The sequence below is a fragment of the Sander vitreus genome, chromosome 14 (assembly GCF_031162955.1).
Source record: "Sander vitreus isolate 19-12246 chromosome 14, sanVit1, whole genome shotgun sequence".
In the NCBI taxonomy this organism is placed as follows: Eukaryota; Metazoa; Chordata; class Actinopteri; order Perciformes; family Percidae; genus Sander; species Sander vitreus.
This window is the reverse complement of record NC_135868.1, coordinates 23,750,816-23,765,072: the sequence shown is the minus strand read 5'-3', so window position 1 is coordinate 23,765,072 and position 14,257 is coordinate 23,750,816. Positions and strand designations below refer to the sequence as shown.

Below are 14,257 nucleotides of genomic sequence, written 5' to 3'. Positions count from 1 at the left end.
ATAAAGGAATAAGAAAAGAATTAGAAAATATTCACATTGAATAGTTGATTATCAAAATCGTTGATTAATTTAATAGTTGACAACTAATCGATTAATCTTTGCAGCTCTATTCTTAAGAAAGATAATCTAGTATCTCAGACTTCTGTTTTTTGTGTGCCAATGCAATCAGGCATAATAATTAGTTTTTTTTTTTTTTTTTTTTTGTCCAACCGGATGGTGTCCCAGGACCCTGCTACTGGGACCATTGGGTATATGAAAGCCTTTGGCAATAGAATTGTGATTACAGCTTCAGTGTGAAGAATCACAGCAGGCCCAACTGAGCTTCTACAGATATGCTTCTGATATGAGTGCTGCTGATCATCTTGTCAGTCACAGCTTTGATAAAATGCTAGGGCTATGGAATTTAGAATAATGCCAGGGTCCATTCATCCATCCATCCATCTATCTTCAACCGCTTATCCGTGGTCGGGGTGGCGGTGGCAGCAGCTCCAGCAGGGGACCCCAAACTTTCCTTTTTCCAAGCCACATTAGCCAGCTCTGACTGGGGGAACCTGAGGCCTCCTCCCAGCTGGTGGTTCGGGCATCCTTAACCAACATCAACCACCTCAACTGGCTCCTTTCGACACAAAGGAGCAGCGGCTCTACTCCGAGTTCCTCACGGATGACTGAGCTTCTCATCCTATCTCTTAAGGGGGACGCCAGCCCCCCTCCTGAGGAAACCCATTTCGGCCGCTTGTACTTGTAATAGGGTGATAATTGCATTTGTTTGGCGTGCAGTCCATGGAGATAAACATGCTTTTTATAGTCCTTGCAGAGCAGATACGTAGCAGGGGTTATGATGTGACCACGCCATGTCATTTGCACCGTTTATGCCTGATCGAATGATGTCATTACCAGTATGTTTGGAACCAGGACACTTGCAACAGTGGTTTCCATCATACACACCAGACGTCATTGTTCGTCCCTAAAGCTGGAGCGCTGTGAATATGCCCTCTGCTCCGGTTTCCATTTGCACACAGTCTTTGGCAGCCGGGACGGAAATATCTTCAGTCATCTGACTTTGGCAAGATGTCAAATTTCTGGTCCTCGCTCTAAAAATTACCATCCATTCTGTCAGGAGTAATTTGGTCTGGAACTTTTTCTGAACCATACAGATTCAGAAAAGTACATCATTGATATAAAAACTTTCTGAAGTCTCTGAATGAACTCTCTGAAGTATTTCATGTTTGAGGCTGTTCCTTTCCAAAGTAATGTTTTGACTTCAGCGTTATGTAACTACCCTTGACTTACCTCCGCTGCAGTGGAGCACGTCTTTCGGAGATGATGGTGAAAAGAAGCCAATAGCTTCCCGTTTGCAGAGCCGCTTAAGAATTCTTGTCCTCAAAGGATTGTTGCTTTCTCTACATCTGAGTGCTTCCCTCATGTAAGGAGTAGGCGGACGTGGAGTCAAGATGAGAATTCTTGTTGCGTTTGTTCCGTCAGAACGGGACTTGACTCAGTCACTGTATGGAATTGGGCCTCTGATGAACAGCTTGGGTGAATATAGGTATGAGCAGAGTGGCATTGGAGGTCCTTGTGCTCCTGTTTCATCGCCTCACTTCATCACTTTTTAACTTCTCTTTTGCGGGCTGATTTACTAGTAATGCACCTTGTCATCATGTCTACCTCACCTCACATTTGCAATCATCCCCCCCTCCCGCCCCGTTGCCTCAGATGAACTTTCCTCTATCAATGTGAAGCCTTTATCATCCTCTGAGCCCACATTAAATGACCCGTCAGCGCTCGTACTCCATTCAGCAATCAACTCTCTGCCCTATTACCACCTCTGACTACCTTTCGGAGATGGAGTTGCTCATTTCGTCAGGGAGTGAAGCCTTTGGCGGGATTTTCCTATGTAAATTTCTCCATTTGCAGTCGTCAGTTGGGGGGATGATGCAAGCTCTTTGTACAATAACAAAGCTAAAATGGAAATTGGTCCACACAATAAGTGCTGATTGAGTGGCTGCGTGGAAATGTGTCGGGCTCTCACTGTGGGTTTCTGCCTCGCCTGTTTTGCTGCTGATTTTCACTGGCAGGTATGCTATTGTGTCTCTCCCGAGTTGTAGGACGGTAATCAAAGCCCTGTGCAATGGCTGCCAATTTTATTGAAGTTGTCCTGAGCTCTACCTGAAACTCATTGCCCTGGGCCTCAGCAGTTCACTGCTCCCACAGTAACAGCCACTCCTAATTGCTGGCTTTCATTTAAAACGAATGACAGTCGGCTGCTTTTTGCCGCAGGTGAATCTTTCAGTAAGAGTAACACCTAAGGCCAGATTTGAGTCTGAAGTTAAAGTATTTATGTCCAGAGTTTAGAAGTGAAATCTTAACAGCTTTGCTGGACAGGAAATCTAATCTGCTTTCATCGCTGATCGCTGTACGATTTGATGTGTCACTTAATGTGAGCTCCATTATATTCTACTTTTTGTGGATAATAGGCATATGATCAAACGATTATCAGCAGCTTTTTGACTGCAGACAAAATACTTCCTCATTTTCATGTTTGCTCTTTTGTCCTCTAAATGTTGTACAGTAGGGGTGCACGATTCAGAAAATGTCACGATTCAATATCGATTTTCAGGCTCAAGATTAGATTCAAAATCAATTTTCGATTCAAAAACGATTCTCGATTTAAAAAAACAAACGATTCACAGTATGTAAATGTAGTTACTTTTCCACATGATTGCAGTAGACATACAATAAAAAAAAATATATATATATATATATGGCTATTAGGGCTGTCAGCATTAACGCATTAATCTCAATGCAATTAAGGGTCGAGCATAATGCGTTAATTTTTTTTAATCGTATTAATTGTATGCCGCCATTTATTAATTTATTTTCACTTCACTCGGCTTTGCGTCGTGCCTAACAGGCTACTATTTTGCCGTACTTTCTTGTAACACATCCTGCTGCTGCAGGAATAGCAACGCGGATTTCGGTGCTTCATTCCAGTGCCACTGATATGCCTCCACTTCTCTCTGATGCTCTGAAAACAGACGTTACAGGAAACAGAAACATCGCTGCACGTGACGCTAGTTAACACTATACTCAACAGCAGCTAACGTTAGCCTACCGCTAGCTAGTAGCTGGATTAAACACGGTTAAAATGCTGACAGCTAACGCTAAACGGCGTAAAGTGTGTCTGTATTTCACTGTAGAGGATTCAACACCGGTATGTAACAATCTGCAGCTGTTGTTGTCGGAAAAACACAGACGGTGCGTTCAATGAAACTGGTAATTTACAGCCTCGTGGTGCATTCAAAGTTGTTTTTAAATGCCCTTTTCCCATCTGGTGGTTGTTTTTGTCATTCAACAGCTATTTACTAGTGAAATAAGTTATTGTTATAGTGATTACATTATTATTAAACATTTAATTTTGACGATATGGCCTTAGCAATAAACGAGCCATTCTTTAATGTCGCCAACTGTTTAGTACCCTTCTTTTTTTTAAACTTTCTTAAAAAGCATCGGTTCAGGCACCGTCAAGGCACCGGTACCGTTTTAAAAGTACCGCTTTAGCACCAGTATCCAAACCAAACAATACCCAACCCTAATATTGACTCTAGATTCAAATATGTGACTAGATTAAATATATAATAAACAAATACAAATCTTAAAATCAAGTTCATAAAGTCACTTTCTTTGCATTCATTTGATTCCCAATCAAGATACACTGGTAAGAATGGCTTTCCATTGTTAACATGTACTTAAAAACAGTTCTGAAATGCAAAATAATAATAATTTTAATCGTGATAAAATAATAAATCGCGATTAACTATAGAAATTCAACGATTTAATCGCGATTAAGAAAATTTAGTTTGACAGCCCTAATATATATATATATATATTTTTTTATTTTTATTTTTTATTATTATTATTTTTTATTATTATTATTAAAACATATGAATCGATTTTTTTGCACACCCCTATTCTACAGTATATCCTTCTTTCGAACAGATTGTTCATCACAGTAGAACACATGGTAGCTACAAACGGTGTCCTAACGCAATAGCATTGCAACTGAAGCATTTAGCCAAAAATAAATGCTATGCCCTGGAATCCCACTCGTACTAAACTCTGTTTGCAGTGATGAGACCAATAACCTGAAAACTATCTTTGAGGGGGTGTCGTGCTGTGCTTTAAAAAAAGTTTTGTGGTGTGCTCTTTGCTTGGCCTTTGATTACAGCCAGGAAAAGGGTGCTGTGGGAAGTGTGTTAATGTTTCCATTTCTGCCAAGGTTGTAAGACCCCTCAAGACTTAGTGAACTACAGATTAGTTTTAAAAGGGTCGTGATCAGAAGCAGACATGGCTCCTTTGGCCAATTACTGTACAGAGCCTCAGTGGTATTTGTCACTAGTAGACAGGAACTGCTCTGATGCACAGAACACGGAAGTGTTTGGCCCCTATATTTATGCATTTGTGCTCAGAAATTAGCTCTTGCCACTGCCTTGAAAAAAGGGTCTGTTTATTACAGTCAACATCTGCATTAATGAAATTACAGGAGCTTCAGTGTCGGTCGGAACCAAAAATGACATTTTTATTAATAAAAATGTTTGGAACATACCACCCACCTGCTTATATGTCCATTTGTTGTTGGTGGTGTAAACCTGCTAATATCTGTTGAGCATTGTTATATGGGCTTTGTGTATGGGCTTTGAATGTGCAATTTTTTCTGTAGGCCTCTGCTCATCTGCTGTCTGAAAGCTAAGTCGCTCTTTTGTTTGACTCCGTCCAGCTCTCTTCATATTTTCACTGTATTGACAGAAAAATAGAATAGTTATTAGATAGTGATGGGGAAAATGCCATGACAAAAGAAAACATTGTAGTGGAAAGAAAAGCAATTTGTGTTGAGGAAAAATCTTATATTGTGTGTTGCTGACAGGGAACAAACGAAGCCCGCGTCTTACTCTGTAATGTTCTGGTGTCCTGCACGGTCATTCTCATTCAAATTCGATTCAGCAAACGGAAACACTAACCCAACTTGTTCAGAGCTGTTCTGTTTTTTTTTTTTTTTTTTATATTTTATTTCCAGACCAGCCTTGCCTCGGGCACACTTACCTTCTACCTTCACCAAGGCGCTCTGTGGCTGTCCACATAACCAAAGAACTCAGCATTAATTAGCCTGGTTTGATTCCAGAAATAATCTGGCTCTAGCACCAAGAGAATGTCGCCCTGCATTCATTCCAGTTTTCCCTCAGCTACATGCTACTAATGAGTCAATGGACGGGAGGCCGCATATTCTCTGTGGCAATATTCACCTGAGAGTTCTATTTATTTGAGTGTTCGCACGTTGGCTAACCTGATCTAAATGGTCCGTAACCTTGGGGCTGTCTAAATTATGAACTGCTCAAGAAAAAACAAACTTAATCAGAATCAGAAAATCTTTATTGCCAAGTACGTTTTTTTTTTTTACACATACAAGGAATGTGTTTTGGTGTTGTAGGTGCATGTCACACATTCTCTAAAATAAGTTAAACAAACAATGATGAGCTTGTGGAGGTGACAATTTTGCTTTCAATAGCTGGCAGGATATCCTACGAGAGAGATTACACTTTGGATTGTTTCGGATCGTTGCTAGAAATGTAATGCGATGGGTTTATTACCATACCTCAAACATTATTCCACCTGCGGAAGGTGGAGAAAACCAATCAGCCCCTGTTTAGTCTATGATCTATTACTATAGCCCTGCAATAAAGACCTAATAAAGCCTCTGTGACTCCTAACAATGTTTGGCTTTAGTTCAGACTTCCAGAGTATGTGAGAGTTGTTGCTGTAACTCTGTGGTGATTCTGAGCCTGTAGTTTGTGGTTCTCTGTATTGGACAGAATGTTATTGTACCGCTTGTTTCCAAGTGTCCACATCTTGCATTGTGGCATTAATGGCAAACACAACCCACAAGTTACTCTCAGAGTCTGTTAAATGGGCCCGCCCCCGGCATTAGTTTTGGCATATAGTGTATGTCAGCTGATACGTAACGAGATTGTGTACAGAGATGCCAAAGATACATTTGAGATAGTTATAGATATAGAATATTATAGAAAGTTATACCAGTACAAAGTGTGTCCAACAGAGTTGTTTCTGTGTAAAAGAGAGAATATCTGCCAATAAATGTTGTTGTTTTTCAAACCCAATCATCAATATCTGCCTCCAAAATCCAGTATCTGTTGTCCTACAGTGACACATCTTTAATAACCAATTTTAAAGGAACAGTTAGACATATCTAGCAATATGCTTATTGGCTTTCTTGCCAAGAGTTGGGTGAGAAGATTGGGTTACACTGTACTTGAAGGTATCTACATAAGAGTGACATGACACTGTCATGAACGTGTCATAAACATTATAAACAAGTCATAAACGTTTATGACATAACACTTCTTTTAGTGAGTGTCATTTGGTTTTTGTTATGACAAGTTAGGGTTCATGTGTCATGACAGCGTCATGTGTTCATGACAGTGTCACGTCACTCTTATGTAGATACCTTCAAGTAAAGTGTTACCGAAGATTGTTACCACTCTCACGTCTGTACTAAATACGCAGCTACAGCCAGCAGCAGGCTAGCTTAGCTTAGCCGAAACAGGGAAACGGCTAGCCTGGCTTTGTCGAAAAGTTACACAATCTGCCTACCAGCACTTGTAAAACTCACCAATGAACATGTTATATCTTGTTTATTCAATCCATAAAAAAGACGTATGAAAATGGTTTTACGAGAAACAATGTGCTAGACTTTTTCTTTCCAGCTGCTGGCTGTACTGTAGCTTCATATCGACCGTACGGACACGAGAGTGGTCATGTAACTCTCGGCAAGAAAGCAAATACGTCTAACTGTTTCTTCAAGAGAACCTTATCAAATATGTTTATGCTGTGTGTTTATGTAAAAACAAATATCGGCTGAATTTTAAAGCATTTTATTGGTCAGTCTCTCGTTGACATATGACATACTGTTAACTGTTGCCTCCAAGTTTAATCACATTCCAATATTACTGTACATTATGTACAGTATGTAACCCAATTATTTAGAGAATGAAAACTGCTTTCCAGATATAATTAGATGCTTAATTGGAATCTGCAGTGCATCAAGGGAATGGGCAAATACACCCAGTTCCTCTTCAAGATACTTGAAGGCAGGCTTTAATCATTAAATAGAAAATGTCATTGGTTCTGTTTAATCAAAAGTTACGTCATGAAATTCACCGAAGGTTAGCGATGTTTTATTTTGGCTCAGATTTGGTGGACGTCTTATACAAAATAATGAAAGGTCAAAACTAACTGGCATTTATAAGAAGGAGCGAAAGTCATTTTTCTCATCTGCACTTGAGAGTAGTCCATACGCAAAGTGCGAGGATATTTCTGGCAGTTACGTTATAAATGTATACATGCTGAAAATGTTGACATTACGGCTGGGTGATATGGAGAAAATCAGATATCACGGTATTCTTGACCAAATACCTCAAAATCGATATTGCGACGCTATTGTAGGGTTGACGATTGGTGCTTTCACGAAATATTTTCACAATTCTATTTTAGACAAATAATCATCAGTAATGTGGATACAATGACTAAGTGGGTAAAGGCAACTAATAGAACAGTGACAGTCTGGTAAGTTCAGAAAATGACATCACTTTACTGTAATGCAGCCTTTAAAACCAGGAAAAGACAACACTTGCCATACAACGATTTTACGATATCCAAAATCTAAGACAATATCTAGTATCATATCACGATATCGATATAATATTGATATATTGCCCAGCCCTAGTTGACATGCAAACTACAAACTGAAAGTAGAGAGAGAAATCGATCGTTTGACCTGGCCCTGTCCAAAGTTTAAAACATTATCTCACAGAAGCTCCTTTTTTTTAAAACAAACAAACAGGTGGACGACATGTTAGGCGAGGAGAGCGACAACGAAAGTGAGGGCCGGGGAAAGGAGAAGCCGGGTAATGAGGAGGCGGAGGATGAAGAGGAGGAGCAGCGGCAGCAGCAGCCGGGAGCTGGACAAATAGCAGAAGGAAGGCTCGGTCCTCAGGCCGCAAGCTCGGAAGAGAGGATCCAGACACCATCCAGTGAGGCCAGTGTGCCGGCTAGTGTGCCAAGGTGAGACACACAACATCACTGTGAAATCCACCGGTCTGTCTAGTATAGTCACTCCTTCTGGTGTCTTGTCTATTGCTCAGCCAGCAACCCTTCTTAAAAGTCCGGGTAAAGCAAAAATAAATGTGTTCTGAGATGGTCACGCCCATAGAAATAAAATGAATACAGTAGAACGGCCATTTCCATTCAAATCAACGTAGCAGAATGGTCAGAGCAGCAGCCATTTTTGTGCGTACCATTGCCATGGTAACGTATAAACTTAACCCGACTTCCGGCAAGTTGCGGAGCTGAAGGTTTTTCCGTACTGGACAAACGAGCAGCGGAATAGTGACGTTGTGAGGCAGAGAGGCGGCCGGCTAAATAAGTCAACTTAACTGAATGCTGAATGCTGTCGCAACGAGTGACCACTTTATTCGGCTCGAGAACACCGAGCTGCGTCGGGCGGCTCTCCTCCCAGATAGCTGCGACAACTATGACAACTAACAGCAGTCGCCCTTTTTGTTGTGTACCAATCAAATGACCACGGGAAACAGTTCAATGGCCTTTCTATCCATTTTATTTCTATGGTCACACCACAGAAAGATGTGTTAATGACCACCTAGCCATATTTGAATGATCGGCAAAGAGAAAGTCGCCTGACAGACTGTAGTTCAGCAGCTAACATTAGCATACAGCACGCACCCACAGCAGTGAGCAGTAACTGCCGGTGAAGCCGATTCAGGCTGAAAGGTAAGTTAGTGACGGCTATTTTGGCTTGTGTTTTTCTGATTGTGGCATTTCACTAGGGCTGGGTATCGTAAAAATCGATCTATGTCTATACCGATACCAAAACCGTGACTTCGATACCAGATACTTTTTTCGAAAAAGAAATTGCAACATTGCACATTACGGCACAAATCTCTTATTTTATTTTTTTCAGCTCCTACTACGCGAGCCCCGTCTCTGTGTAACGTCGAGTTTTTCCTGCGTGTCTCTGCGACGTGTAACGTTAGACAGCCAATCACAAACATGATATATATGAGATCTCGGTAGAAGCATGCTGCGTGCTTATTGGCTTGACGTGGATGAGATTCACTCCTTAGGTATTGAAATTGGGTATTGAATGACGAGGCATTTTTCGATACTCAATACTATGGAGGAAATTCGGTCGGTGCCTAAAAAGTCGCATTCGGTACCCAGCCCTACATTTAACAGAGTTGTTTTTCATGTATTTATTAGACTGAAAGAGCTAAGGGAGCTTGTGGAACGGAGCACAGTATTTTCTAACATGTATAAAGTGTTCAGAAAGAAATCACAGATTTTGCTTTACCTGGTATTTAAGTCAAATGTGGTACATGGATATCACATAACTCTCTCTTTCCCTCTTTTTCTCTGTCTCGCTTTAGCTCAAATATTTACTGTTACACGTTTCCTTAATCGGTTCCTCTGTGTCATCACTGTTGGCACTCTCGTCCCTCACCTCTGCATCTTGCATAAACACCTCCGGGTGGGAAGGATGCTTAACTTAAATTGCAGTTGGCAAGAATGGAAACCCATCGAGAACCCTTGTGAATGTACTGTATATTCTCAAGGCTTACTTCTCCAACGACTATTACCTTAACACACCACTTCATCAACTATGCTGAAAGCCAGGCAGTCTGGTCCGTTGCCATGGAGACAAATTCCAAACAGACAGCAGGCAGTCGGAGAGTGCTGAACATATTAGTCTCTTATTGCTGAGTTGAGCCAAGCCGTTAGACTGCCATGATTCACTCACTCCTGATGGCTTATTTTTGTCGTCTTTTTGTTAACATTTGTCTCCATGCATTCATTTGAAAAAAAGATTCCGAAAATAAAACCGTGTGCAGTTTATTTCAAAGTTCAGTAACAAATGTGTCCATGTTGAAAACATCAACATAGTAAATAGCATGAAATAGGCCCAGAAACTTCACTACACTACACTACAACTACACTGACCTCAAATGTGCCGACCTCACTTAATCCTCTGACACGCAGAATGTGCATTTCTACAGCTACTGCTCTTGGTGTGTCACTGCAACTTTGTGTATAACTGTATAATCTCTAAGATCCATACTTGGATAATTTGGCCAGGGCGGGGCGTTTTTAGCATGTTTGGAATCCTGTTTGCTGTTGCCATGTTTACAACATATGACCCACGTAACACCTGTGGTGGCTTTATAGAGGACAGATCTTTATCAGTGTTCTCTTTGTAGTGTTGTCTGGATAGGCAAGATCATGCATTTGTGTTGCTCTCTGAAGAGGAGTGGAATACAGAGTGGGTTTGTCCTTTGGAAAAATGTTCCCCTCTTATGTATTAATAAGTACAATGCTATGGGGTCATTAAAAATGGAAAGTCTCTTCACACCTGAACATGTGACACACTGGCTGTGTCTCAAACCGCCCACTTGCACACTTCAAACACTTACTTTTAAGTATACAGTGTAGATAACGCAAAAAGTCAGCGCACTGAAAGTACCCGGATGGCCCCCTAAAAACGGTCAAAAAGTTCAGGGTGGAACAATGGACACTACGCGCACTAAACGGGCGCCATCTTGACTACAAAGCGGAAAGGGGAGGGACCAGGGACGTTGACCGGCAGCTGATTGGACGAATGCGTCACGTGGGTCTGGCTTCTCCCGGATTTCACAACCGAGCATAATGGCGGCTCGTTCAGAATGCGAGCTCGTATTTTACGAAAATAGTTCACCGAAACGTGTTTCTGAAAACATTTTAAGTGAGAAATAGGCCATGCAGTTGCTGAATCTGTTTTGATCGACAAAGGTCAGTTTAAATTTTTTTCGTCAGATTTTGAGAGGCGGCGAGCCGAGCCGACCGCTCGTCATTTCCGGCAAGTGTTTTAACCTAAGTGTTCCTTTTGGGACAATACCAACCATTGTACTACCAGAATATTCTTGTTTCTTAAACATGTTACTAAATGAATCACATTCTGAAGATTGGTCCAAAATGACTCATTCACTTATTGACGTGTCCCTATGAAACAAACGCTCAATAATTAGAGAGAGCAATACATTGTTCATCATTATTGATGAGGTGATAAATGTGTATATATGTACATGGAGACTACATTTTTAGTCCAACTGTTGACATTTTTGAGAGTACTCCATAGTGCATGCATTTTACATTTAAAATTCGGACACGTCATGTCCTTAAGGAAATGATAGCAGGAAAAGCACAGGTTAAACTAATAACATTAATGATGGCGCCGTTCCAGCAACTATTGCAGTGCAATGCAGCACTTAATAATGGTTTTAGTTACACCACCCGTAAAAAAAAAAGATCTATTTAACTTAAGCAAGTTTCACTGGGTTGAAGGAGAATAGCAGCCGTCACACTTTGGTTGGCCAAATAAACAAAATTCCCAGCCTGTAGTCCTCAGATAATAGCCCCAATGTTGAACCACTGGACCTCCAGACTTGGATTTCCTGTCTGTACATCTGTGTTCAGCCTCATGGCTTTGATTGCCAAAGCATAAAAAAAGGAGACGCGTTGTTTGGGGTGGTTTTTCTTAGGCCAGTTTTTTTGCCTTTTTATTACATAATTGTCTAATCGCAATTTTTTTTAATGTAATTGCCGTATCTTTGGGTGCCATGTCATTTCTCCGACGCTCCATTGTTCCGACCTCTCAATAACCCGAAGAATTCCCTTTGGTCCTACAGCCCACTAGTCCGACGTCCACCAGCAATATTACGAATCCCACACTAAATATTTTTTAATTTGACTGAAAGAGACAATAATATTGTTAATCGCTAATTATTTATGGCACAATAAAATGTACCGCAAAATTTGGAATTGTTACAGCTCTAGTTTTTCCACTCCAGCATTGTCTTGGGCTACATTTACACTGCTACGTTTTGGTTTAAAAACTAATATCTTTTGCTACGTTTACACTCCGCATTCACACTGCTCTGGCGTTTCCGATCCCTTAAACCGGAGACATTTGAAAACACTTATGACTCGTTTTGGTTTGGAATCTGCGGGGTTGAGTTGCAGTCTCTACGGCCGCAAACGGAGACCTTTGGCAACACCGACACTGACGCCAATGTTTCGCCTCCTGATTGGACCTTATCGGTCATGACGTCTCGTTCTCTGAGACTAAGCTGCTAACGTTACCATCACCACGTTACCAGCAACGGGCGGAGTATACATGCTGCCACCTGTTCACCCGGCATGCGAATGCCCAGTATACGAGACTCTTCATGACATATGCAGTTTGGGCGTGTTAGTATTGCTTTTGGCTCAAAACACTGCTTAAAAACCAAAACGTAGCAATGTAAATGTAGCCTTGGATGTGGCTCTGTATCCATGGATGCCCCGACCCCAGCAGGCAAGCCCCCCTTCGTTTCCCTGTTGGACATTTCAGTCCTGGTTTGACACCTTCGGTTGCTGCTAATGAGTCAAGCCTGAAATACACTGTTCGCTATGTTGCTTAATTGCTGTTGAAAACGCCTGGAAGTCCAGTGGTGCAGAGGAGCATCCCATGATTAGACACACTGACACATAACAAGTGGAAGAGTGCCAATTTGATTCTGAAAGCTCTGGAAATTGGCAGCTAGGTGTTGGGGTCCTCCCATGGAAAGATACCAGTCTAACAGGCTAACAATATCACAGGTTACCTAGTCATTATTCTCCTCTGTGGCCTCTGTCTTTCTCTTAAGTCTATGTTCTAAACCACTGACAACTCTTTCTGGTTGTATGTTGTAAAGAATGTCTAACTCACATTAGAGCTGCAAAGACTACTCCATTAGTTGTCAACTATTAAATGAATCGCCAACTGTTTTGATAATTGATTAATCGGTTTGAGTCATTTTTTTTTAAATGACAAAAGTAACAATTTTCTGATTCCATCTTAAATCACAATGTTTTTAATGTCTTTACTTCTCTATGACAGTAAACTGAATAGGTTTCTGACAAAACAAGACATTTAAGGACATCATCTTGGGCTTTGGTAAACACTGATCAACATTTTTCACCATTTTCTGACATTTTACAGACTAAACATGTAATCGATTAACCGAGAAAATAATCTATGGATAAGTCGACAATGAAAATAATCGTTATTTGCAGACCCAACTCACAGGAATATGCTTTGGAAAGTTAAAGTATCATTTATAGGAGAATTCTGGTGGATTTCAACACGTAGCTCTGTTGTTTGTAAATTTGGAGTGCTGTCATTTGTGAGAAAAACGAAAAGAATCGTTGTTGCCTACACCGTGTTATCCTCCTGCTACAGTTTGCACCCAGGAGGCTGAAACGGCAAGTTTTAAACGTGCTTTTAGTCTCTTAACATGTTCGAGATGTCATTACAAGTGCCTACCCATGGGTAGGCACTGAAGTGATTCCTTCCGAGTGAACACAGTGAATCTGACTGCAGTAGATGTGAAATAAATGCATAAAAGTTGTGCTAATTCAGCTCTGCTTAGTTCCGGTGTTGAGACGGCAAGACTTAGGGACCGTCTACAAACTACAACACCGAAAAGAGATACAAAAATATTGTATTAATATATATATATATATATATATATATATATATATATATATATATATATATATATATTATTATTGATTAAATAAGGTAGTGTCTCCAAACTTACCTCAATTATAACTTGTTTCCTGCTAGTTGTACCACAGCACTTTTAAAAAATAACCATATGCCTATTTTTGAAAATATTGTTGTATCTTTTTTCGGTGTTGTAGTTTGTAGACGGTCCCTAAGTCTTGCCGTCTCAACATCGGAACTAAACAGAGCTGAATTAGCACAACAGTTATGCATTTCTTTTTCTTTTCTTTTTTCAACTGTCTTTTTATTGAGAACAAGGTACAGAAAGACAGTTGTATAGAAGGACAATACTTTTGGATTTTTCACAGAACACATAAACAAATACAACCCCCCCCCCCCTTTCCCCTCCCTACAACATCCAGTGCATCCCAATCTAAGGAGATTAAATAAGTAGATAAATAGATAAAGGTTATAATATTAATAGGTGAAGGTATCATTCAACAGGTATGAAGAATTAAACAAAAAGAAAAGAGGGTGGAAGCAGCTAATTTAAAAGTAAAGCTTGAAAATAAATGAGGAGGCCGTGCTTGCTGTGCAACATCATGCGTC

At 40.5% G+C, this 14,257-nt stretch overlaps 1 protein-coding gene across 2 annotated transcripts in view; it reads left to right on the top strand.

Annotated features, from left to right (window-relative positions):
* The window catches only part of ctdp1 (CTD (carboxy-terminal domain, RNA polymerase II, polypeptide A) phosphatase, subunit 1), a 99,201-nt gene that overhangs the window by 41,759 nt on the left and 43,185 nt on the right, over positions 1–14,257 (top strand). For both annotated transcript variants that reach the window (XM_078267407.1, XM_078267408.1), the window contains exon 13: positions 7,913–8,133. In XM_078267407.1, coding sequence (XP_078123533.1) covers positions 7,913–8,133 — 221 coding nt within the window. The remainder of the gene's footprint in view (positions 1–7,912; positions 8,134–14,257) is intronic.